We start from the raw sequence: 26430 nt of genomic DNA, 5'->3' as shown, positions 1-26430 counted from the left end.
TCCTAGGTTTCAGTATGTCATTGCATCTTGTGGATCCCATACCTGATATTGACATGTGTTGTTCATTTGTCAATGGCTCGTTCCATAATTTGCAAAATAGTTGATTGGCGCCATGAAAACCATTTTTATGGTTACTCATGTATCAAGTGCATAAGGTTAGATTAAAACGGCTGTTTGCCCAAAGAGGGTTTACCATATTATTATTTATCCAATTTTAAATGGATACAATTTCAAAGTATAAATCTACGTTTAAAAATATAATTGTGAATTTTTGTGATCCTTAGCAAAGTGTGAGTAGTATATATTGGTCCTCCGTCGACTTTAATATAAAACTATACATTTTCATATGTACCATGGACAAGTTGGGTACAAATTAAGGCTTAAGGCTTTACATGAATACCACAAATGATACATGTCTCTGAGTTCATTTGTGTATATATCTGTACATGCATTTATCTGCCTTATATAAAGGAATTCACTAATAACTCCCTCATGTACTTTCTCCAAGTAGCTTGCAGTATGAAATGTAACTCCAGTGTGTCGGTATTTTGGGCCAGTAGTCTTGTTTTGTCCTAAACAAATCGTTGAAACGGTATAGGAATACTTGTGATACACATTAAATGGGATAAGTTATTGATGTCAACTGCTGTATTTTGATAGGCACAACGGTAAAGTTGACAATCCCCCAGTCTTGTGTTTGCTTGGTACTGCATAATAGCTTCGGGAAAACATAAACTATCCGAGAGAGTTCAGTAAAATATAGATATATCTGCGTTAGGAGAAAACGTTTAAACCAATTTTCTATTGAAAAACAATTCAAAGCATTTGAGACATGGCTGTTTAACATACTTCGTGTGTAAATCCTCAGTTTGGTAGAATTACTCGAAGGAAAAGACATAATTTTGTCTTGAACATTGTAAATATCACACACAGCACTGACACTGTTGGTATGCCTGACCATAAGCTATCAAGTGTCATAGAACCTGAATGTGTAATTAGTTTTTGAATCATTCACGAGTGTCAAGAGACCATGACAAGGAGAGAACCTTAAACGTACAGCACATATGACCATATCATCAATACGTATTGGTGTTCCATCATGTCAGTGTGTCATGAAATGAATTTTTGGCAGCGTAAACTACATTTTACCATTCAGAATAACAATTTTATCTCCAGTAATTGCCTTGTGTCGAACTACTTCACGTGATAACGGATTGGTCACCATGCCAACAACCCTTGAACCAGATTCATACAGCGTCTCTGTGATTGAACTGTCTCATATGTTACAAATCCTACATCATTTATGGTAATGATTTTGATGAAAGGGTTAATATCTATACGAGTATATTCAATCTTAGTTATGCACCATAAGAATGATCACATCGGCAACTCCTTTAACGGTTAAATCTTCATAACCGTCACAGGATCCACACCTGAAAAACATTGTATGGTTCATGTATCATCATATTAGATGATTTAATGACTAAACTAAGTTTGAAAACAAATGTTCTTCTTCATGATCCCGGCGCATTTATTTGGTCGGTGTAAGTGTGGATCTACGTCAGAGGTGTTTGTTTTGAAAATAGATATGATTTTGTCTCAATGGATTCAGATCCTTTACGAGATACGTATGCGGCTCAGTCAGCTTGGGCTTGAGTTACGTCCCTTTGGCGTGCCAGGATCCACTGCTGATGATGGCCCTTAGTTTACGGAAACACGGCCCAATTAGAGCAATGAAGCGACAATATGCGAACTTTGTAACTTTGGGCTTTCCTTCAACACAAAGCTGACACACTGTTCAAATCTGCGTGATACCAGTCCAACTCATTCACACACTACTACCATACCTGCCAAGATATCTCAGAAGAGTCAGAAATGACCCAAAACAGGAGAAGTGATGTGTGAATTTAAATATAGCAACTGTTGACACCCTTATCTACCTTATCCACACCGGTGACTGAACTACTGTATCACCATGGACCGGATCCAATTATTGTATATCAACCTACCATTGTGTTCGGACAAAAAGAAAGAGTTGTCATTGTGAACTTGGGTTTGCGCGTATAGGTTATCCTCATATTCAATACAGAAGAATATCAAGTCAACAGACGTTGCGGTATTGATTTCTGGCCACGACCAAGGCAGTCCACCAAGTGTCGAGGTCGTATATAAAGAGGTAGTTTCACATACAAGAGAATCTCTGTTCTTCAACCTTGTTTCGCGTGGAAGAACAGATTTAGTAATTGGAATGTAGTCCATGATCGGTATACTGCGGGACCGACACCTGTTATTTATATATGTATCACTACATTTCCATATGTTCCAAAGATAATATACCCGTGAAGATCCGGGTTAGAATTGGTCTTCAGCAACCCATGCTTGTCGTAAGAGGTGACTAACGGGATCGGGTGGTCAGGCTCGCTGACTTGGTTGACACACGTCATCGTATCCCAGTTGCGTAGATCGATGTCTTGTCCAGACTCGATTATTTACAAACCACCGCCATATAGCTGGGATATTGCTTAGTGCGCCGTTAAACAACAAACCAATCAATCAATCAACCCAAAGATAGTACATCATACCATTGTGGTTCGGCTATAAGCACCGTTTCACGAACCCGTTTAATTACTGCCTGGACTGTGTTGTCCTGTCACTGATTATATAGCCAAGGAAAATTATATTTCTTCTATAATACGTTTGGGTGATATGTTGCTGTCGACTCTATACTAACGTGTACGATATACTGTAATAAAACCAAAAAGCAAACCACTAATCAACTGTACGATTCAGACTGTATGAATTATTGGGTTTATGAATCACTATGAAACTACGTGTGAGGCAATTAGGATCAACGGAACAATATTCCAATTATAACATGACGGTTTGACGTGGAAGGAAAGCATGTGAGTGAGTGAGTGAGTATGGCTTAACGCCGCTGTTAGCAATATTCCAGAAATATCACGGCCGGGGACACCAGAAATGGGCTTCACACATTGCACCCATGTGGGGAATCGAACCCGGGTCTTCGGTGTGACAAGCCAACGCTTTAACCACTAGACTACCCCACCGCCCCAAAGGAAATCATGTATCAGATATTTATCGCTCTGTTGAAAGTTCCTTGCTCGAAGTGTATGGTGATGACAAATGTAGAAACATTGGTGGGACAAACCGGGATTCGAACACTCAATGATATGTTTCTGGCGTTCCCAAGGGATGGAACTCTGCACAGCGGTTCATCAGATGACTGGCCCATCTGTACCCAAGTATGAAATGGCGATTATACAAGGTGTTCTCAAAGAACCGAATGTATCAATGTATCCGTCACACATACACGCGAAGGCATGTCAATCATTCACCTGGAAAAACACAGGAACGAACAGTGGAAGTCCAAAAGAGAACATACATGCTATCTCGTCCATAAACTCATGTCACACTACTATTCTTCTTATCATTAGTATACCGTCGACATTTGTCTTCGTAACAGTCATTGGCATCCCCATTCTTCATGTTGTACCAGTATTTAGAGAAAAGAATATTGCCATATTTCCCTGAGGCGTGAATGCAAATGGATGTTTATACTCTTTGTCTTATGAAGAGGAATGAATGTGAATGGACGTTGTCAGCTAAACTTCACATACGTGTTTTACATGCAGATTCGCCAGTTTTCAAAAGAACCACACTAACGAAACAACTTATGGATTTTAAATTATATTTTTTCTGAGACCAGCTACAGCTCTGGAATCTAAATTGACAGGTAAAGCACAGCGGAAATGGCATTGCAATGATCTAGTCCCGAGTTCACTTTCTAAAAGCAATTTAGTTAAGCTATTTCATTCATTAGTCCTAGAAAAAAATCAGCGTCATTCTCTCAAGGACGTTTACTGTCGTAAACGTCGAATTAAGCGAATTACAGTCCATGTTACGCTGGTGTGTGTGTGTGTGTATTTTCACCATCTCCCGCCCGCCCATAATATTCATACGTGAAATCATCCAAGTCGCAGTGCCTATGCACTGATGTGACTGTTTCCGAAGCAAGGTACCTCATCAATATCATTAATGAACTTAAAACCTTATCAAGTGAATTATACATGAACTTTGCATCAAATAAGCTACACAATTTGGGGCAAATGTTTTTTTAAAATTTGTTTTATTTATGCCGCAAGCTCTTTTGCTGATTCAGATTGGAGATGAGAAACATAAAGAATTAGGATGGCCTTAATGTAACCCAAGGGCATGAAGAATTGTTCGCATTGGTAACCACTGACATTTGTACAGACCGCCATCTTATAATAGGAATTTTGCTAACGGCGAAAAACAGAAAAAAGCAAATATATTATTAATGGTGGGTTCAGACCAAACAAAACACCATAAGCGCCAAGATGAATGACCTGAACAAACGTTTCTTATTCTTCAAAGTTACGAAAATTCTCAAATCCAGATCACATGAAGTGCGAAATGAAATGGACCTCAATTGTAAATATCTCCTACAAAGGCAAAAAGCAGCCTGGTCGGAGGTAGTAAGGCGATAGTATACGGTGATAGTTATACGGTCATGCACTTGTGATATAATCATGAGCGAACAACCCAATAAAACCCTGTCTGGACCCGGTCCTAATATGTTGCCCGGAGCAAGATGCAACCCATCAGTCCTCATCACGACACGCTGTAGCAGACACGCATCCTTCTGGTGGATGCGTGGATGGAACATCATTGATGTCAAATTCACTCAGTCTGTCAGTGTGCTTGTACAAGCCCGACCCACAGCTTCGCTTGATGTGAAAAGAATCTTCAGAACTGACATTAAATTGGGTAAAACGTTTTTTCCCTAATGTCGAAGAAATAATATCGAGGACTGAACAAATCAAAACAAATACTAATATAGATTATATTCCTTGCGCAACCGTTGTGGATCGCTAAATTCGACCTGCAATTATACACAATCCTTAAACATTCCTTATTTAATTGTTGATATTCCATATATAAGCGTGCCTAGTAAGAGAGGCCAAAAGGATGGTCCTTAGTGTAGAATAGATATCTGTCTCTAATAGTAAGATTTATGTGTTATGGCTTTTAACCTTGAACTAAGAAGCAGTCAGTTTTCTCACACCGGGTATCAAAGTAATGATACGTTCTAGTAGTCGATACCCACAGCTATGAGTCGTTCATCTGTATGAATGTAATCGATCGCTATCAGTGATGGAGTTATTAATATCATCCGCACTTGTGTTCTGAATCTGCCTCAATAGACTAATATGCCCCCTGTTGTCTCTAGAACCGACTAATGGACCTCTAAGTGACAAATCAGCCCCTAGTATTCTACCAGTGTATTTCTATCACAGCTGCAGCTAGTAAACTATACAGCGTTTAACTGTCTGTTATGAAGACAGCTTCTGAAACCCCGAACCCATGTAATAGCAGGATCTTCAGACTTACGAAGCTCATCTCGCTTGACATGTTGTGATGAATGGGGTTAAGCGAACCCATAACCTGCTAAAATAACCTCAACCATGGACAGCATATAAATCATCTGTTCAATAAACAAGCTAAGCGTAACGTGAATGAAAGCATCGTGAAAATGTCAAACCGTTACCCTCTTACGTCTTCTGGTCCTACTACCAGGCAATCTACGACGGTTTTGAAACCAAAGCGTGGATGGGGTCTCACATCTTCCTGTGTCGGAATAGAGGGTTATTAATAACTTCCATTCTGATTACCCCACGGTTCTGTACATCAGTGGTTACCACCAAACAGGAAATTGGGACATAATGGCTGGGAACACTCTTCCTTTTAACTGTGGAACAGTGGCTCTTAGTGGCATTAGACAATCAGGCCGGCATTTCAACTGACCTACAGAGACGAGATCACGACATTCACGATCCAGTCACAAATAAAGTGTCGATCAGGTAAGAAATTGAATTAGATAATTAAAAAATATATCAAAATATATGCTGATGTGATAATATCTCGACTTGATTTTGCTGAGGAGGAGAGTTCAATAATTCGGATGGAATTATCAATTGTCTGATAATTTTTCATTGCTATCGATTGTTTACAAAACGTTTAAGAATCTATACACCAGTAGTGTCTTTTAAAATTATATCATGTATAGTACATAACTCATTAAATATTCGGGCAACTACGAAATGTATTCAATTTGGAAAACACAAACTCACAAATTCAAAAAGACTATTGAGTTGTATTGATACACTATTCTGATGCCAAACGTTATTGATTAAAAAGTCTTAAACAAGCATGTTCGCCTACCCGATTTGTATGCATCGGACACGAAGAATTTCACTTCTGTATATATTAGTACTCGTGAGTATGATTTCACGTGAACGGCGATAGAAAAGAACCGAATTCGCCTTTACTATCTTAGATTAGTTGTTGAGGATTGTTTGACTCAGAAGTGATTGTGTCGCATAACACGTAATTTGTGCTTTACATTACAGCAAAAGCAAGAATGGTTCATTATGGTCATGTGAGTGTCATCATAATGAAGAAGACGAAGGGTTTATTTTGTACAATAGTGGTTTTAGTTACCATTTTCACACCAAAATATGAACAGGAGCAGAATAAACATGTTCTAAGAACTTGACAAAATTATTTATGATGGTAATGTCTGATGATGTACATATGCTGTGGAGAAAAAATTATATCAATGGACCGTTTTTTGAATGTAACGCCGACGAATATCCTCATAGCGTTTACAAATATAAACAATATGGATTTCATCCTCAATACTTTTACAGTGTTTACATAACACAATATCATCATTACAAGAGGAAGTGCCTCATATGCATGATTCTATCCCGTCGTCCAGTGATGTATGTCCTGTATGTATGTTTCTATACATTCCTCTATGGTGATGCCTTTCATTTGATTCCAGTCCTTGTGCAAGATATTCATACTGACGCATACACACTAAAACGCATTGTGAGGAACCAACGTCAATATGAAAAGGACATTTCTGCTTCTTTAGGAATGTTTCCAAACAGTTTTTGATAGTAGTCTCTAACACGAAGGATAGGTCATCTGTGGTAAATGACACCTTGGTATTGCTTTCCGGCTTTTCTGGAAACGCTAAAAAAGGTTGTGCCAATCTGAACCTGACACACAACAAAGACCACTTAATCTTTGGCAATATACATACTTATCGCCAAACTGAATCTCAAGCTATCAAATGTATTTACTATTTCTCGGTTTCTTTGAAGGTGTGCGGAGGAATTTCCCATTCTAATCTTTGCCAGCCTACATGGACATCAAAGATGCCAAACCTACGCGAATACAGAAGATTGTCGCCAGGGAACAAAGGCTGTTTAGTTATGAGAGTATTGTCAGAACTTCACCGTGGACATCTAGGCACAAATGCTGACTTCTTAACAATACAGGATCACATTACTTAGATGGAAGCTACAAGAGGTGTACTTTCTACCATATGGGAACATGAAAACGTATGATAGGTTCTGAATTACTGTTGTGACAGACTATGAATGCTTTTCCATGTTCTTGTTGTGACAGGCCGTGAATGCTTCTGCATGTTCTTTTTGTCACTGACAATGAATGCTTCTGTCATGACCCTGTTTGGTTCTGTCGTGTTTCTGTTGTGACAGAGTGGTTTCGTTGTATGAAAAATTCGGTATGTTTTCTGTGACCCGAGAGGTCTTATCTTCATATCCTAGCTCCCTCTAACATCAATCTTTTGACATAAATTAGCTTTAATTCTATATTTCCTCCCAGACATGCGGATGGTGAAAAGTAAAAAGTTTCGAACATATCTGATAACTTTCACGATGTTTATTCAAGAAAGTTATGCTCAGTTCTAACATGCATAATCTGTCGTTCAAAAAGAAACTTCATCAAATCTCGTCCTATGAACAGATTTGGCTGATCATTGTCAAAGACATGATTTCAAACACAAGCATAGACAAAAAACGTTATCTTACATTTCCACAACTACTAATCTAACAATTATTCAAATTACTAAACATAGCCCTTTCATAATGGCTGTTAGTTGTCCATCTATGAACTGCTCTGAAATATGGCATTTGTTCAGTGCGGGTTGATTGTAACTGGACATGAGCAATTCTTCCACCTTAAGTTAAATGATTGACGCAGAATGAATAAATCCAATCAGGGTTTTACAGACCGAGTCAGTTTGTTTTTGTTTGATAGTGAGTAAGTAAGTTTAGTTTTACGCCGCACTCAGCAATATTCCAGCTATATGGCGGCGGTCTGTAAATAATCGAGTCTGGACCAGACAATGTTTTTGTTTGATACCCAGTGAGAAGCAAAGGTGTTTCTTTTATGGTAATAAACACATAAAATCATATTTCCTAATTTGGTAGACATGGCGTTTCTTCAGCAGTTTGAGTAAGAACCATAGTACTCGTTAACATTGTTCCGAAATGGAAACACAATATATACTACATTTATTTACAAGATATCTTTGGCAGTCATTATTGAGATAAATATAACGATTGACCTTCTCTTTCGTTCTCTGCCGTGTTAGAATACATTGTCTATAGACTTCGTATTAAAATGGACACTTGTTGAAATACGAATTCAGTATCAGCTGACTGTAGACAGTGCCCATATTCCAGAGTTTCTGTAATGTTAACGGGTTCTTACGACTTGAAACCCTTTGAAATAGCACTAAACGTACATTAATGTCCTTGGAAGTTTCCATGTATTCTAATACTTTACAGAGCAACATTAACCGAGGCTTGTACAGAGACATAGGTATCAGACTATGGCGCTCCTTAAATAGGTTACATGTTTTACAGTCTAACACGGCTCTAATGGAAACTTCTGATATAGGTTTTGTCTGCGGCTGAAGAATACAGGCCAGCATTATGGGCAATCGATGTTTCTTTCCAGCAATGAGTAAGCCCCGGGCTTGTCCTGTGTTTTTGACGAAATTGTCAATCATTAGAAAGTCATCTGCGAAACCTGTTTCTTCTCAGCTCACATTCTCAAGGTTCGTCTGACAATGTCCATTTTAATTATCCTACTTCAGGCTGCACACGCGGACCTTATTATCCTACATGGAAAAAAAATATGCCGCAAATATAATGCAAACAAAATGTGACCTCTCATCAAGCTAGGCTAAATTACACACGTCGTCCAGAATGGAGCATTTGGCTCTCTCCAAAATTGATCCCGGTTCATTTATGTAACGGAGTGGTATAAAAGCCCCATCTCACTATTTCTCAGGCAGTCATGTTGCACATAAATCCGGTTTCGATGTAGCCTTACTTCGAGCTTTTAATTAACGAAATCGACATCTTCTTTTGGGGAAACGATATCCTTATTTCACTAAAATCTGGATCCGTTTAACAGTCTTCCAACCTTTCGATTGACGTGCTGAAACCTTGACCTTCAAACAAGAGGAAATTTGTCACGCTGCACATGCGCATGAGCAGACTGTTCAATATGGTGGATTCCGAATTATTTAAACCTGTCTACTTTTCAAGGAATTTGAAATGTGTTCAATTGATGGAATTAAAACACTCCGGGCTTCGTGAAATCTTCATGACAGCATAAATAAATCTTGTGGCTTGTAGCTGGGACATAATTCACATACAAATAAATTGCATACATGTGGTTGTGCTACTTTCATTAATCATAACACCGCTTTTTAGAAGATTTCAATTTACCGATGTTTAATGTGGTTGAATAATTACCCCCAAAACGTTCTAAAGACATTTCTCAAATTAATTGTTGAATATAATTACAATTTCATATGCAAGTTTGGCGTTCTATTTTGGCGTATATACATGTTGTCATGAAATGTCTGCTTATTTTCATGGTCAAGGGTTTGCAACTTTGTTCTCTTGGCAAGTGATTGAAAGATAATTGTAGATACAGTTGAACATGAAACTATATCATCAATACAATCATACTTTCAGTTGGAACCAACCGATATGAATTTACGTCAAATAACTTTCGACATAATTAGATACTAAATATTCCGCTTTCTTTGAAAATCATTGTTTAAACGTTTAAAGACTCGGTTATTTACAGACCGCCGTCGCCTAGCTGGAAAATTGCTGAGGTCAGCGTTAAACAGCCAACACACTAAAGACAAACACACCACTGGATTGCAATAGGGGTGACTATAACAGTTCGATCGTCTACGTTCCTTATGTTGAGCAATGTTCCATGTTCAGCCTTCAGCCACTCCAGCATGCTTATTCAGTCAATCATGTTCAATTAGTCAGGGACTAAAATGATGTCCGATGCAATTGCCTTTTATAACATACGTTTCTTTTTTTTCAGATGAACACTTGGCATGCCTTTGCATGTGTTTGTGACTGTTCAACATGAGGGGCGGGATACGCACAACTTCAGGAACTCGGCATGGTGTCATCACTATTTGATAATGACTTAAAAACATGCTTTTGACGTAGTCGGGATCTTATAGACAATTTAAGTTGAATTTTATTTATGAAGACAGGACAAGATGTTGAATCAAATGTGCTAATAGAAATGCCACTTGCAATAGTACTACACATTGTAGCTCATCGTTGCATGAATCCGCTTTGGTCTGTTAACAAACTATGACGAATATTTATTAGAAATCAACTAACACAGATACAATATCTTCTGTCATGTTTTCAACTTGTTCTGCCGCTATTTCAGGTCCTCGTATCGTCAACATTGCCTGACATAGCGGCACAGATAATATCCTCCACGTAATCCTTCATGTTTTATGAATAATCGACGCTGAGGGCGTCTTGGCCTCCAGCTTCTGCTGTGATGCCGCTTCATATCTACGGAGCCATACACACCTACTTATTGGATAAGTTGAAATATTGCCACTGTCACTTAATTTCGTACATAACCCGCCTTTTGATAGGATAGTCATAAACGCCCAAGGGAGACTCGGCGTTAGAACCTAGATTTCTAACGGGGATCTAAAGTCTTTTGATGCTTGTAATCCCCCACACAAACCACTACTAAATACGTAAACCCTCCCTTTATTGCCTATTCGTTATTTATCAGTCTTCCTACCTTCCGATAACCAAATATTACAACCCATAAGGGTCCTTTCACACGTAAGTTCAGAATAAGCTATGTAAATATGCTAAATCGGGCGGTGAAAAAGCAGTGTGTCCAGGCGCCAGTGTCTATTACCACCTGAATTAATCGTAACTGGAGCTAGGAGGAGTTGACATTCGATCCATCACTGAGCTGCGTTTTATATGAATTTGGGGAAATGAACATGTTTCGTTTCTATTTTTATTGATTTAAATTTTTGAAGTATTCAATTGAAAATGCAAATACGAAATTGTCCTCTTTTCTTTAAATAAAAAGAAGAAAAAACAAATTCTTGGCAGATGTAATTTGGGACGTGATAAGATGTTCCGTTATGATATATGTCGTAAAATGTGCCTTGTGTCATGATTTTAAGAAATTAAACCATCGTCTATATTAATAAGATGTCATCTGCATCATTTACTTTTCGTCCATATTTCAATACAGGATCACGACGGTGCATAAAACTTTGACAACATCGTGACAATATATGTTGTTTTGAAAGTGTGTTTTTTTATAGGATTATATTATTCTTGTCAAACCTACAACATGCTTCAAACTAGACTTCATTACCTTCTGGTTCATGGTTACCAACATTCGAAACAAATGTTCGAGCACTTTTGCTGCAGTGTTCCCCAACATTAAACGGACATTGCGCGAAGATAGTTGTCATTAGCTAAATGAAGCCAGTGATGCCAACAGATCTTAGCCAATATTTGACGCTTCACCAACTAAGACCATCGTTTCATTGATCCGCGTTCGTTTTAGTAGCCGGTGGTGTTCAAAAGCTTAACGTTGTGGAAAAGAAACACGAAGCTGGCTTCCATAAAACATGGATGGCATTGATGCGACTTGCAGATCGGAACACGGGAGTGGCTTTAATTGTAAATGAATCTGATGACTGGTGACCTATATCTAGAACAGGTGAATGCGAATTAAACGCTTGGTATCGTCTGTCGGTTGCTACGTGAGGAAGACATATCTCGCATGCACATCATCAGTATTTCAGAAGTTTTCAAAAGACATTTGGAAAGGGATCGAAGCACGTTACACTTGTAAACGAGAGTCTGTCATTTAAAGGTCATGGAAGGTCATTTGTTTTTGGACCGATTAAACCGATGTGATGTCTGTACTTTGGATTCGCTAGTAAATGATAAAAGCTTCACAGAAAGTTCAGTTGTTCTGGAACAACCCATCAATATCAAACTTTTTGCTCTTGTCGCTTTTGAAACCGTGAAATTATTCCGTGTGGTTGTAAGGGAATCAAACTTACAAACCACTACTTTTCCATAACTTTAACGTAAACCTAGCATATTTGTTAAACAGGGTTCAACGTCAGTAGCAGTTGTAGTATCATAGCCCACGCTTATTCCTTGTGGTTACGGAAATTGTTTTCTTGCTTTAGTTGCATTAACACAATTCGTTCACTATTAAGATAGATATGGATTTTAAAGGCTTTGGTTTAATTCAGCCTAACAACAAAATACCCATTTGCACGTCATTTGTACTGAAATAGACTCAACGGAATACTATCATCTATCATTTTTCAATCACTCTTCAGGGAAGGAGAACATGATATGTCAAAACAAATAGTTATTTCACTAGACTTCATCAGACTTATATGACAGTGACTATACCTAGAAGGATATAAAATGTATCAATTAGTTTTTTCCTTGCGCAAACCTCTGACTTTTACTGCGAACATTAGACGTGTCCAACTCTCTTGAAAAATCAATTGTGTAAAATGAGAAGACGGGATACAGACATTCATCATGTCAGTGAAATTAAATTACGCTAAATGAGACAACCAGTGGCGAAATGTAGATTAGAGCCGTCGGACGTTAACGAGACAAATATGTCCAGGTAACCCATCGGTGGCGACAGTTGAAAACGTCCTTATAATTCTCTTACATTCCGACAGGACATGATGATGTTAAATCGGTACAATGATGAGTCTATTCCATGCAAATATTCTTCGACTGAGGATGAGTGACTTTGGAACTCTTGATCATCCTAAATCTCTTTAAATTCCATGTGCTGGAACATATTGATTCATCATCTTACTGTAACACTGTAACAATTACAATACATCAGTGCGCAATGTCCCATATGTCATTGCAATCTCTTCTTTCATAATCATATCATCCCCTCACTGTATACGTTCCTTCTCTATGCTACAGAGTTCCCTCCTAATGCATATATGTTGCATCGCAATAATCTCCGCGTTAAGGGTCGCGTTGCATAGTGGTAAAAGTGAATTAATATTTTTCGCAAGAACGCCATAAATAGCATAGCTAGTGAATGCTACATATTATACGAATTTCACCATGACAGATAGAAGCTTTCGTAATTTTGAGTTTCGCGGGAGGAAAGCAAAGGATTTATACATCTGAGGATAAGATGTAGAGATGAAGATGCCAAATGATATTACGAGGAGTTACAAGAGAATCCTGCTAAGATAAGAAGTTATACATGTGCTGTTTACGTGATAGTCAGTGTGGTATTAACAGAGATAGGCTGTGTCCACATCCAAATTTGCCTTGTAATGTCAAACAGGATATTAAACCAACAGAACTTATTACTGCCCTTTCCAAGGACATGTATTCATTATGATGGAAACCCTCAACCATACATTTCCTCGAATTACGTCGACGGGGAAATAAGACGCCCACGCTTTAGGAAACAATATAGACACTACCTGGAATATTCCGTATCGCTGTAGCATTTATGGTATGATTGTGTAAAATTGCCATGACAAAATCGTTTAGTATAGCTTTGAAAGGAGAATGTTTATTTTGGAAAGTCGAAGTACTGCTGCCTGTTCTCTTCGTGGGTCCTTCATTAACGTCAAATAACATCCTTGCTTATCGCGGCGGAGGGATTACATCCGCGAGCGATGGTCACAATTTGACATCGCCGACTCTAATTTAATGATGCCTAGAAGAGACCATTCGGAAGGGTTCTGTCATTTATTCTGTAACGCTCGAAACATATCCTTCTTAATCCGGGTGTTTGAAATTTGGGTTCGGACAGGTTGACCACCATTGTGAGTCGACAGTAGGTATGGGTTACGCCGCTTTCAGCACTACTGCAGCAGCAGCTATGAACGTAATATATACCGTTGTCATCCTCAACACTGCAACCACTGGACAACAGTCGTTAACGTTGATGCCGTTGGCCTTGGTACAATACTCTTTGATAGTTCTGGATTCGCTAACTGGTGCCACGGTTCGCTTACTGTGGTTAAGATCCAACATTTGAATTCATTGTGAACGTTGGTTTGACAGAATAACCGTGGTCATTGCTTCTACCAAGGTGCTAAATGCTTGAGACCTCCAACATGTCGGACCCTGTTCCCACATCAAGCCGACGTGCCGTGATAAAACTTGAATGCTGTTCAAACAAAAATCACACTCTTTGAACGGATTGACACTGAAACCATTGAAACTATCACAAGGGGGTTGACGAACTTCCGAACGTTACCCTAATGGTCATACCGGACCATCAGAGAACAGACACCCCTCTTCCTCGTTTACTCATTAAAAGTATGTATTTCGAACCGTGTAAATAAATTAGGAATCTTGACATTTAATCTTCCTTCTGTACTTAGATAAATTCACCCAACGCTCCTGATGGCGACAAGACCATCTTTAAGACTGTAGTATCGATTAATGGGTCTTTTAGCAGCCTTTCGGGAGCCAGAACAAACCCTTACTGATATGGTTAAGATGCCCTTGTGCGTCAATACATACTTCAAACCATCCTGTTCATTCATAACCCGCGGTTAACCAAATCATCATTGGCTCTTTAAACAATAAGCCATTCTCGAAAAGACTCTAGTAAATTCTGCCTCTGAAGTCCGCCGCTGGTTCTGCAATTTCATTATATCGCAAATTATAATGGCTTCGTTACCAAAATATTCAAGACACGAGAGCAATATAAGACATTAATCTAATTCAATATCGTCAATGGCCTTCTATTCCTACGACAGAACAAATTTGCATGGATCAGCTGGTGCTGCCATTGGACTCGGTCAAATGACAACCGACTTGTGTGCAAACCGCTTGCCGCATCACCAGCAATTAACTCGACAAAGTTCCCAATGAATATCTCACAAGCTGGGCACACGCGCATGAAAAGGTCAGTAACGATTAGAGAGACTTGGCTTGTTATGTTGCTCATCTCGTCTTAAAGGTACCGCTGTGTGTATAGTCGTCAGAAGCCATCGCGTGGAAGAACGCAGAGTGTGTTCCAATTGATTTTTCTCTTTTCGACCAGTGCAATATTAGCACGGTCCACTGCCAAAGGATGACATGTCAGTATTTTCTCTGACATATGGGTCCTTTTGGGGTTTCTCATGTGTCTACACAACAGTAACAGAGTATTGATACTGTATGATTTCAAAGACACTCGCATATCCACTGATCCCTCCGCATGTAGTCGCAAATATTTCTTTCGGTTCATAACTGTTATGAATTATATGCTGGACAGCTAAAGGATTATGACCTAATTTTGGAGCCTTTTATTGTAGTGAAGACTGACCACAAAATGACATAAAAATATCAGAAATACCTATGATCTCTAACTTTGTTTTCTTCCCAATATGATCAATTCGATTAGAGCAAGACATTTTAAGCTTCAAATTGCATTGTGTAAAGTGAAAGTCACTTAAACTAGAGATGTTGGTTTGAGGTTAAACGTACTCAGCAATATTCCAGCTGTATGACGGCGGTCTGTAAATAATCGAGTGTGGACCAGACAATCGAGTGATCAACGCCATGAGCATCGATCAATGCAACTGGGATACGATGCCATGTGTCAACCAAGCCAGCGAACCTGACCACCCGATCCTGTTAGTAGCCTCTTACGACAAGCTTGGGTTGCTGAAGTCCAATTCTAACCCAGATCTTTACGGGTCGGAATGGGAAGTAACATTTCATGCAAACATGGGGTGTACATGGAATGATCACAATCGCCTTTTCTCGATGGCAATACATCGATCAGTTTTCATCATGCAGCAGTACTGTATCAGTATAATATCAATGATTTAAAATGGTTACTCCTTATACTTTAGTGTTCCCTTTTATTCGAACTGCAGTCTGTTTGAAGGGACATGCAGATGTGTGTCTGTTAGGTTAGTCTAGTATTTTGTGCTTTTGCTCATCATGCCAAAACTTGGGTTTGATTCCCAGCATAGGTACAATGTCTGAAACTCATTCCCATTGGTGATATTACTCCCTACCATGGGTACCATGGCAATAGTTTTCTTCATCAAGGACATGCAGGAACTGTTAATGTTCCTTTGGCCCATTGGTTCCTTCGATCCTTTGGCATGAGTTAGAAATGGACAAACATTTGAAAGGCCTGGGATATTACCAGATGTGTTTTGACGAGTGGGCAGTCGACCTCCTCCAGCAATTGCATGGTCGGGACTTGCTGTTTGACTGTACTGAATATGCTGATGTTAACCTTTCTGAAGATATTGTCAAATATGTTAACACGAGTAAGATTATTGTAGCCATACGTTTACATTTGAGCATGTTATTCGGAGTACAGAGTCAGAAATGTTATCAGCATGTTTTCTGTAACGTTCAGCTTGGACAATTCCAAATGGGCCTAAACACCCTTGTTTACTCTTGTTTTAATACACAGGTGTTTTTGTTCATGTAAAACGTCAACATCAGAAAATAAACACTTTCGATTATCTGCAGCAACCGAAAGGTCTTCAAAACTTATCCCTAGGGGTACATTGGCAAAGGCTTCGTTCAAGGAGTTGCATCTCCTGGACAAATTAAATGGCTGGTACTTAGTCCAAGGTTAATCCTTGAAAAGATTCTCACATGCGGATGCATGCACGGAAGCCAAACTCGTTTCCCTCATGAGCAAGATCCGGCCGTCGTTAACTCTCTTACAGATACAATTATACTGCTTTGTTGACACACATGTTGAAAGAATGATTCGATATGGAAGAAATACATGGTGTATTTGTCAAAATACAAGTATCATTTTGAGCTGCTTATTTATTGCCTTATATATTTTTAGTTTTTTTTAGATTTTTGATACAATCGTATTATCTTCATCTGATCTGATGTGATGTCAAGAATGTCTCGGCTATTAGTTAATCTAAAATAAAAGCGTTATCGAGACACACCGAAGGCCCGGGTTCGATTCCCTATATATTCGAAGTCCATTTCAATAACCCCGTCGTGATACATAAAAGGCTTAATACTCTTTTACCACACTCACTTAAACACCGAAAGACATAGAAGATAACACTTTAGGTCTCGAACACATACCAGACAAATATGAGAGAAGACAGACATAGACAACATCGGGAATAATCTTTTTGAGAAACAGGCACATCTTTAACTGGAGGTCTTAAGAAGTAAGTATGCATCCGCTATGGCAGGACAAGCTTTCCCACAGCTTTTCCGAGATCCATTCATGGTTATTTTGCCTATTACACCTAATGGAATTTGTCTCCGGGGGTACGAGTGAAGGCTATTCCTGACGTATTATATTTAGTATATTCTGAACGCTGGCTCGGCCTTAAGCGGATCTTTTTCAGATCCTCTTGAACGCGTGTACCCTTGAGATGCCACATGCCAAGTCTATTGACAGATGACTTCCATTTGACAAAGCGTAACCAATTAACTACGGCATAAACCAACAAGCAATCACTCCATAAATATCACATGTTTATCTGTGCGTGGTATAGAGAGAAACATCACCGACTGACAAATGCCGACAGGCGCTATATCAGTCATGTCTACGAGGCGTCTTACCTCATTGCCGCCATAGAGCTTGAATATTGCTGAGTGCGGCCTAAAACTATACTCACTCACTCACTGTTACCACATGAATCTAAAAACATGGTAGATTCAACCCAGTTCGGGACCCCGTTTTCCAAAGCGATCGTAGCGTTACAAAGCCTTACCTCAGTCGTAGCGCTACGATCGCCTTGTGAAACGGCCCCTGTTGACTAGTGGAAACCGACCTATCATATATAGACACACCACGCCCACCGTTTTGTTAGGTTAACCGTGAAACGTTTGAATAACCCCGCATGTCACCTTAGGCAGAATTTGATCTCGATTCAATGTGTCACTACTTCAAGTGACCCGTGAAGATCCGGGTTAGAATTGGTCTTCAGCAACTCATGCTTGTAAGAGGCGACTAACGGGATCGGGTGGGCAGGCTCGCTGGCTTGGTTGACACATGGCATCGTATCCCAGTTGCAATGGTCGATGCTCATGACGTTGATCACTGGATAGTCGGGTCCAGACTCGATTATTTACAGACCGCCGTCATATAGCTGGAATACTGCTGAGTACGTTAAACATCAAACCAACATCTCTAGTTTAAGTGACTTTCACTTTACACAATGCAATTTGAAGCTTTGAAATGTCTTGCTCTAATCGAATTGATCATATTGGGAAGAAAACAAAGTTAGAGATTTTAGGTATTTCTGATACTTTTATGTCATTTTGTGGTCAGTCTTCACTACAAAAAATGGCTCCAAAATTAGGTCATAATCCTTTAGCTGTCCAGCATATAATTCATAACAGGTATGAACCGAAAGAAATATTTGCGCACTACATGCGGAGGGATCAGTGGATATGCGAGTGTCTTTGAAATCATACAGTATTACTACCCTGTGACTGTTGTGTAGACACAGGAGAAACCCCAAAAGGACCCATATGTCAGAGAAAATACTGACATGTCATCCTTTGGCAGTGGACCGTGCTAATATTGCATTGGTCGAAAAGAGAAAAATCAGTTGGAACACACTCTGCGTTCTTCCACGCGATGGCTCCTGACGACTATACAAACAGCGGTAAGAAAACAATTTGAGCAAAAATATTGCTGAGTGCGGCGTAAACAACAACCATGCCAAACCAAACTTCCCATTCCACATTGAATATAAGTAATATTTTGAAAACATGAATCTCTATCATTGTTTGGTACCTTAATAAATCATTGCACAACACTCTACTGACGCACAGCGTATCATACACGAGACGTATGTGGTCATGTTATGCGGCGGTATTCCAGTGTTTGCTCTGTTGCTATGGTTGCTTGACATTTCCAATTTTGTTCATATCATATGTACTCTACGTATCTGACATTTCTTTGTACTTTATAAACCCAACAAATCCTGGTGTATATCGAATACTTCAAGGCAGATATGAACTAAATTGAAAAGTGGACATTTCATGTGATGGGGAACTCGGCATCTACTGCTCTATACGAATGACTGCAATGAACAGCCTAAGGTGATATGTCTTTGAAATGCACGACTCGAACAACATTGGGTTATATCAAGTGGGTGAGCGAATGAGTATGATTTTACGTCGTTTTTTGCAATGTTCCAGCAATGTCACGGCGGGGAACACCAGAAATGGGCTTCACACATTGCACCCATGCGGGGTATAGAACCCGGGTCTTCAGCATGACGAACGGCCGCTTTTACCATAAGGCTTTGTTTAATAAACTATTGTGGTTCAATCATGTTTAGTAAAAAGTATTATCGTCCAATTAGTGTGACCGAGACAAAACGTAACGTCTCATCGTCAAAATCTTAAAACATTACACAGCCTTACTGCAAGTGTTTCGTACAGCTGTTGTTTCAGTATTTCTTACTTACTGTGTCGATAAATCGGAACGGGGCGGTGGGGTAGCCTAATGGTTAAAGCGTTGGCTCATCACGCCGAAGACCCGGGTTCGAATCCCCACATGGGTACAATGCGTGGGCCCATTTCTGTGTCCCCGCCGTGATGTTGCTGGAATATTTTATGCGTAAAAGTGTCAGTCAGTCAGTCAGTCAGTCAGATAAATCGGAACCACTGTTCAACATGTGCTGATCAAAACTTACTGAATAAAAACAGCGAGGGATCACGTATATTTGTGTATATTTTTTATGGAATAGTGTGCCAAAGTATTACCCAAATTTTTAGGGATGCCACGATATGTCGATACATCTAAGACGATATCTAGTATTTAGTTTTTAAAGTATCGGTTTAAATATGTTTATGTATCGATTACATTTTGCAATCGTATCATGTTTTTTTATGTTATGAGAGTTATAAATGATTATTTTTCATGCACAAAGATGGGAAATTAGAACTTTTTAATCTTTGAGAATAAAAAATGTTGATCTTTTCATGGACAATTATAAAATATATAAGATTAATGTTCAAAATGTATCTAAATTTACGCAATAATGCCGCGAAAATAGGTATCGTGATACGTATCGAATCGTGACATGGATATCGTGATACGTATCGATCCATGAAAAAATATGCATATCTCTGATCTATCTATTTTGTTTAGTATATTACTATTTTGTGGATTAATGCATTGGCACAAAAACCAAACGTGGACACGCTGACGCTCCTCATTTTACGTCCTATTCAAAAGGTGACGTATCATTGTAACTAAATCCTCAATTTTCAAATCTAAACTGAAGACATACCTTCTTAAGAAAACATACAGTGTCTAACTTCACATTCTCGAGTTGTTCGGAGAGCGCTACTGAGCAGTACTTTTGGACTGGAACTGGCGCTATATAAATGGTTTTATGATGATGATGATGACTGGAACTGGCGCTATATAAATGGTTTTATGATGATGATGATGACTGATGATGATGATGACTGGAACTGGCGCTATATAAATGGTTTTATGATGATGATGATGACTGAAACTGGCGCTATATAAATGGTTTTATGATGATGATGATGACTGGAACTGGCGCTATATAAATGGTTTTATGATGATGATGATGACTGGAACTGGCGCTATATAAATGGTTTTATGATGATGATGATGACTGGAACTGGCGCTATATAAATGGTTTTATGATGATGATGATGATGAAATCCTATTCCATGAGTTTCGGAACGTTGTGACCTTGCGCTCGATTCTCGGTATTTTTCTATGATGATGGTGATTTCAATGCAGTTCGTAAAATTTGTGAAAATATTTCCCCTACACTTTCCCACCTTTAAATTAGAATAACACTCAGAGAGAGACCTAAACATGCGTATCTAACGGTAGCGCTAATGCCAGGCCACCAGAGGGTAATCGGGAAGTACCGCTCTCCCTGAGATACCATTCAGTGACATCTCTTTACGGAAGCCAATATTGAAGTCTAAATGAGAGCCACCATCAACGGATTGATCAATATGCTTGACAGGCTTCCGTATGTGCGAAAAGCACACCTCAAATCAAAACCAACTTTTGATCCTCACTGAAAACTTTAAAACACCTGTTGATCCGCAGCACGCCTACTGCAATTATTGATTTAGTTCTGACAGGTTTTGATAAAGCTTTTTGAATGAAAGCACGATTGGATCAGCTCTGAGTATCACTGAAAGGAAATGTGTTTACATAGAAGGATTTCAGTAGCCACGTGAGGAGGTCTCTGAGTGATGTAACTTCTCATATAGTTTTTTACATGGAAACTAGCATTTTGGAGAAATCGAACTGTTGAAAAAGTCAGTATTTTCGCCAGTTTCAATCCGTGTAAGGTTATATTATATTGCGAAATACACTGGGTATATAGATGCTAACATGTGTTGCAGTGTAAATACCGTATTTTGTAGTATCCGCTTCTGAACACAGTGTAGGGCGAGTTTTAAACCTTAGTTTTTTCTGCATTAAAAAGTCCTAGTTTTCTTAAAGGATATGCCATGGAGGACGAGTAATGTAAGTAAGACTTCTGTGATACTATTCATGTAGATCTGAAACCTCGTGCCATTATTTTTCGAATACCTCCAAGTGCTATCAGCAAATCAGATCCGTGGGCAGCAGGATGGAAGATGCATGGACGCATGTGTTTGGAAGCAGGAGTCAAGACTCAGTCGAAAGAAGTGTAAAGCTCTGCTCTTGTCGGAAAGTATTATCTTCATCATTTTACGACATTTAAACCGGAAACACTACCCGTTCTTGTCGTCCCCGAGACTACTTTGAAAGTCGTGACTTTTGAGTGTCAGCTGTTTAAAAATACCATGGATGGCACATATTATTTCTGAATTAGTGACGAAAACATCACTTCAGGGTCCACAAATACCAATCCGTTGGAGCATCATCATCACAGTAACTCCGATAATTCGGCATGTATTGCGGATAGTGCAGGGGCTGACGTGAAATAGACAGAGTTCTACATTTCGCAGCATCATGGCGTCTATTAGAATACCATGGTTCAGAACATACTACAAAGTTATCGACACATAGCAGCATAGTTTGGTACGATGTAAAGTTAACATTCCGGCCACGCTAATCCGTCTGGGTAAGATGTAAAGTTGGACATTCCGGCCACGCTAAACCGTCTGATACGATGCAAAGTTGAACATTCCGACCACGCTAAACCGTCTGGTACGATGCAAAGTTGGACATTCCAGCCACGCTAAACCGTCTGGGTACGATGTAAAGCTGGACATTCCGGCAACACCAAACCGTCTCGGTACGATGTAAAGTTGGACATTCCAGCCACGCTAAACCGTCTGGGTACGATGCAAAGTTGGACATTCCAGCCACGCTAAACCGTCTGGGTACGATGCAAAGTTGGACATTCCGGCCACGCAAAACCGTCTGATACGATGTAAAGTTAAACATTCCAGCCACGCTAAACCGTCTGGGTACGATGTAAAGTTAAACATTCCGGCCACGCTAAACCGTCTGTGTACGATGCAAAGTTGAACATTCCGGCCAAGCCATATGGGTTATGATGATAGGGGTGGCTTCCAATACATATCATGTTCTTCAGGGTAGCTTGGTGATTGTTGGAAAATTGCATAAATTATTTTAGTATTTGTCTTCGTTAAACAGAATAATACAGAATCACTAAAGATGTCTAGAGTAACAGTCTTTGAACATTTGGAAAACATATTAACTAAACCCCTGTAAGGAAAGAGGTTAAAAGACAGAACGCTATGTCGTGTTCACTATGAATATTCATAAGTACACATTGCTAAGAAACAAATGTCTATTCATACCACATACATTGACACATATAATACCCTAATAACCCTAAGACACTGATATCTCTACGTGTATTTGACTGTGATGCATGTAACACGGAATGTGTTCCCAGGTGACCCTATATTTGGCTGGACAAAGTGTCGTGCCAGTTAACTGAAATATATCGTATTGACAAAAGTCCGTGACAGCACAAGAAGCCAATGTGTTAAGCGTCTTCACTGGCACAAGATGTCCCACAAAAATGTGTTGAAAGAATAATTCTCCCTTTCAGAAAATAAAAAGTTAAATGGATTGAAGCAAACATCAACCAAAAATATAACATGTCTTTAGCAAATTCCCTGTCCTCTGAAAATAGTTAATACATCATCTTTAAGAAAATCCTTCATAAAGGTAATGAATTTTTTGTTGAATGAACAAGTATATGCACAAATGTATACAGCCATGTTGTACATTCGTCACCTGTAATTGAATAATGAAGGGTTGAAAATATGTTTTTACCATTTTTAATATATCGGTGCTTGCCTTTTGGTGCAGAGACTTGTAGCGTTGTTTTAGTCCATATGATGACGACGATGATGATGTAACACACTGCGATGATGACGGCGGGGATGAAGAAGAGGACGATAGCAATTGTCGTGATGTAGAGCTGAAACAACGAATGAAGATCCATGTGCATCGTTAGTGTATCACAACGAGGCACTGAGTTTGTACATAAGAGAAAGTAAACTCGATGTAGAAGTACAATGAAACCTGGTTAATCAGGGAACCGTTAATCCAGACCCTCACGATTTCCGTGAAACGTACTCCCACACAAATATCACATCTTGATAAACACGATTCCTTAATCGAGGGAGATGGTGGGGGAGCCTAGTAGTTAAAACGTTCGCTCGTCACGCCGAAGGCCCGGGTTCTATTCCCCGAATTTCTGGTGTCTCACATCGTGATATTGCAGGAATAATACTTGAAACACTAAACTCACTCACTTGTTAATCCAGACTGAAAACGACGACATCCGGAGTAACGGGGTTTCACTGTATAACGATTACGTTGGGAAATAATTGCGTAGACTTTAAAGCTCGTAAAGAGATGGCTATAAAACCGTCTGCTCCTGATTAAACGCTTGCAATATTGCGTTAGTATGTTCACCCAAGTTTTATAGTCCATTCGATCGTCGCCGCGAGATAGCTGCACGGCTGTTGATAAGCGTTAAGCAATAATAACTCAATCTACCCGAACTCACTCAACCCGATTCCTTAATAAAGTATATGCAAAATCACACTGAAACTATTGGTAAGTAAGCTTAGGCGGATCAAGGGATTTTCAAGGGGGGGGGGGTTCGAACCCCCTGAACCCCCCACTAGTCTCCGCCAATGCTGAACATTAACTTCAAGGTGGCCTATAGTCATTTTCAAGAGGGGGGGGGGGGTCTATTCCTCTGACCACCACCCTTGGATCCCCCAATGCAGTAAGGATGACGCGTACGTTATGAACGGAGACACATTAACGACTTTGGGATGAATTTAATCTGTGTAATCTTGATTGACGACTGCACACTTCTTGGAGTTCATAGTTTTCGAAAGATACTTCGGGGATTGTTAGTAATACTTATTATACAGTTATCGTTATCAAATATGTCATGCCACCGCCATGTTTTCCATAAATAGCAATAATAAGCTCACCATACCCATAACACTCTCTTAAACTTGAGGTTTAAAATTGCAAGTGTATACTCTAGATAATTAAGGTTCGAGACAGACATGTTTATGATACGTCTAACTGTCCAAGGTTCCCACACAGGAAGGTTATATACATATGGAATAAGACAACTTCGACGTTTTATGGAGACATATGACAATGTCAAATGAAATCCCACCAATGACATCGTGACACCATAAGGCTCTGTAGCTCACTGGAATATCTGGTTATTTGTAACATTATTAGACCCGTGAAGATCCGGGTTAGAATTTATCTTCAGTTACCCATGCTTGTCGTAAGATGCGACTAACGGGATCGGGTGGTCAGGTTCGCTGACTTGGTTGACACATGTCATCGGTTCACAATTGTGTAGATCAATCCTCATGATGTTCATCACCGAGTATGTCTGGTCCAGACTCGATTATTTACAGACGGCAACCATATAGCTGGAATATTGCTGAGTGCTAAACGACAAATCAGCAACTTTAGTTCAAGTGACTTTCACATTGCACAATGCAATTTGAAACTTAAGAATGTGTTGCTCTAATCGAATTGAACATATAAGGAACAAAGTTAGAGATCATAGATATTTCTGATAGTTCAGTGTTAAACCAACCAACCAACTGTAGATTCAGAATCCAGTGGATTGTACAGTTTCTGATGCATGAATGATATCTCTGGTCCTTGAAAGGTTTTGAGATTGCTGAGATATTGCTGAAATGATGCTGGTTTCATAATAATAAATACGATTTAAACACATTCTAGATGAAATAATTACTTCAAATATTTAGTGAAATGATTTATATGAAATGGATGTAATCTGAGATGCAAAGAATTGTTTTAATAACAGACAATTCGCCAGGACATTCAAGTTAATTGGTAAATTCAATTGGGCCATTAAAGAGAGGTAACGTTGGAATATTGGCGATCGAGATAACTTTCAATATTATGTGAAATCATTTTTTGAACGAAATACATACTCGATGATTGAAAAGGCCTTAAAAACCGATCGACAATTTTTTCTCTGCCCAGTTTCCATCACTCCCAAGATAAGGGTAGACATAATTACAACCAATTATGTTTGTTGCATTTTGTTATCTGTGCGTTTGTTGTCTAACGCCGCCCTCAGCATTTCTTTCCAGCTATACGGGATGTCTGCCAGATAATCAGTTGTTATTTGAACGCAAATGACCTCATTGTATGCCTCTCGGAGCTATTACTGCTACAAAGATATATTTGTTTTTAAATCAAGCCTTACCCATGCTATTATTATTCAGTATGAATTAAGATAACATACATCTAAATGAAGAGTAGAGCATAAACTATATGAGAGATGTGTAAATACATTTTGCTGGATCAGCGGTCAGATTAATCTTTCAAGAGATACCCAATTATGTTTTACAATGGGAAAAATGATAGGCAATCAGGTGTAATTGATTTATATTCAGTCCTATTGTTATCCCCAGATAACCTACTCTCCAGAGAAGAATAAGGGATGTTCAACGCAAAAGAATTCTTTTTTTACGTTTCAATTTAAGTAAATGATTTAATCACGTTGATGTTTTCAGAAAGGAATTAATCGACTTTCTGCGATTCTAAGAAAGCGCTTGAATATCGCCCACCAGACAGAATACTGAAATGGAGAGATTTTTTTGCACGCTTTCAGCGGGACAAACTTCCAGAAAGCCGGTGCCCTGAAGTGTGAAGACA

General features: G+C 39.1%; 1 protein-coding gene across 1 annotated transcript in view; it reads right to left on the bottom strand.

Moving 5' to 3' along the window:
- The window catches only part of LOC124264752 (cardioacceleratory peptide receptor-like), a 103405-nt gene that overhangs the window by 10820 nt on the left and 66155 nt on the right, over window positions 1-26430 (bottom strand). Inside the window, exon 5 of the mRNA XM_046699527.1 lies at window positions 23524-23671. Within this exon, the coding sequence (XP_046555483.1) occupies window positions 23524-23671 (148 nt within the window). The remainder of the gene's footprint in view (window positions 1-23523; window positions 23672-26430) is intronic.

Source organism: Haliotis rubra, unplaced genomic scaffold (genome assembly GCF_003918875.1).
Source record: "Haliotis rubra isolate DU_JTF1 unplaced genomic scaffold, ASM391887v1 Scf94, whole genome shotgun sequence".
Classification (NCBI taxonomy): Eukaryota; Metazoa; Mollusca; class Gastropoda; order Lepetellida; family Haliotidae; genus Haliotis; species Haliotis rubra.
The sequence above is the reverse complement of the archived record's forward strand: the minus strand, read 5'-3'. Positions and strand labels throughout refer to the sequence as shown.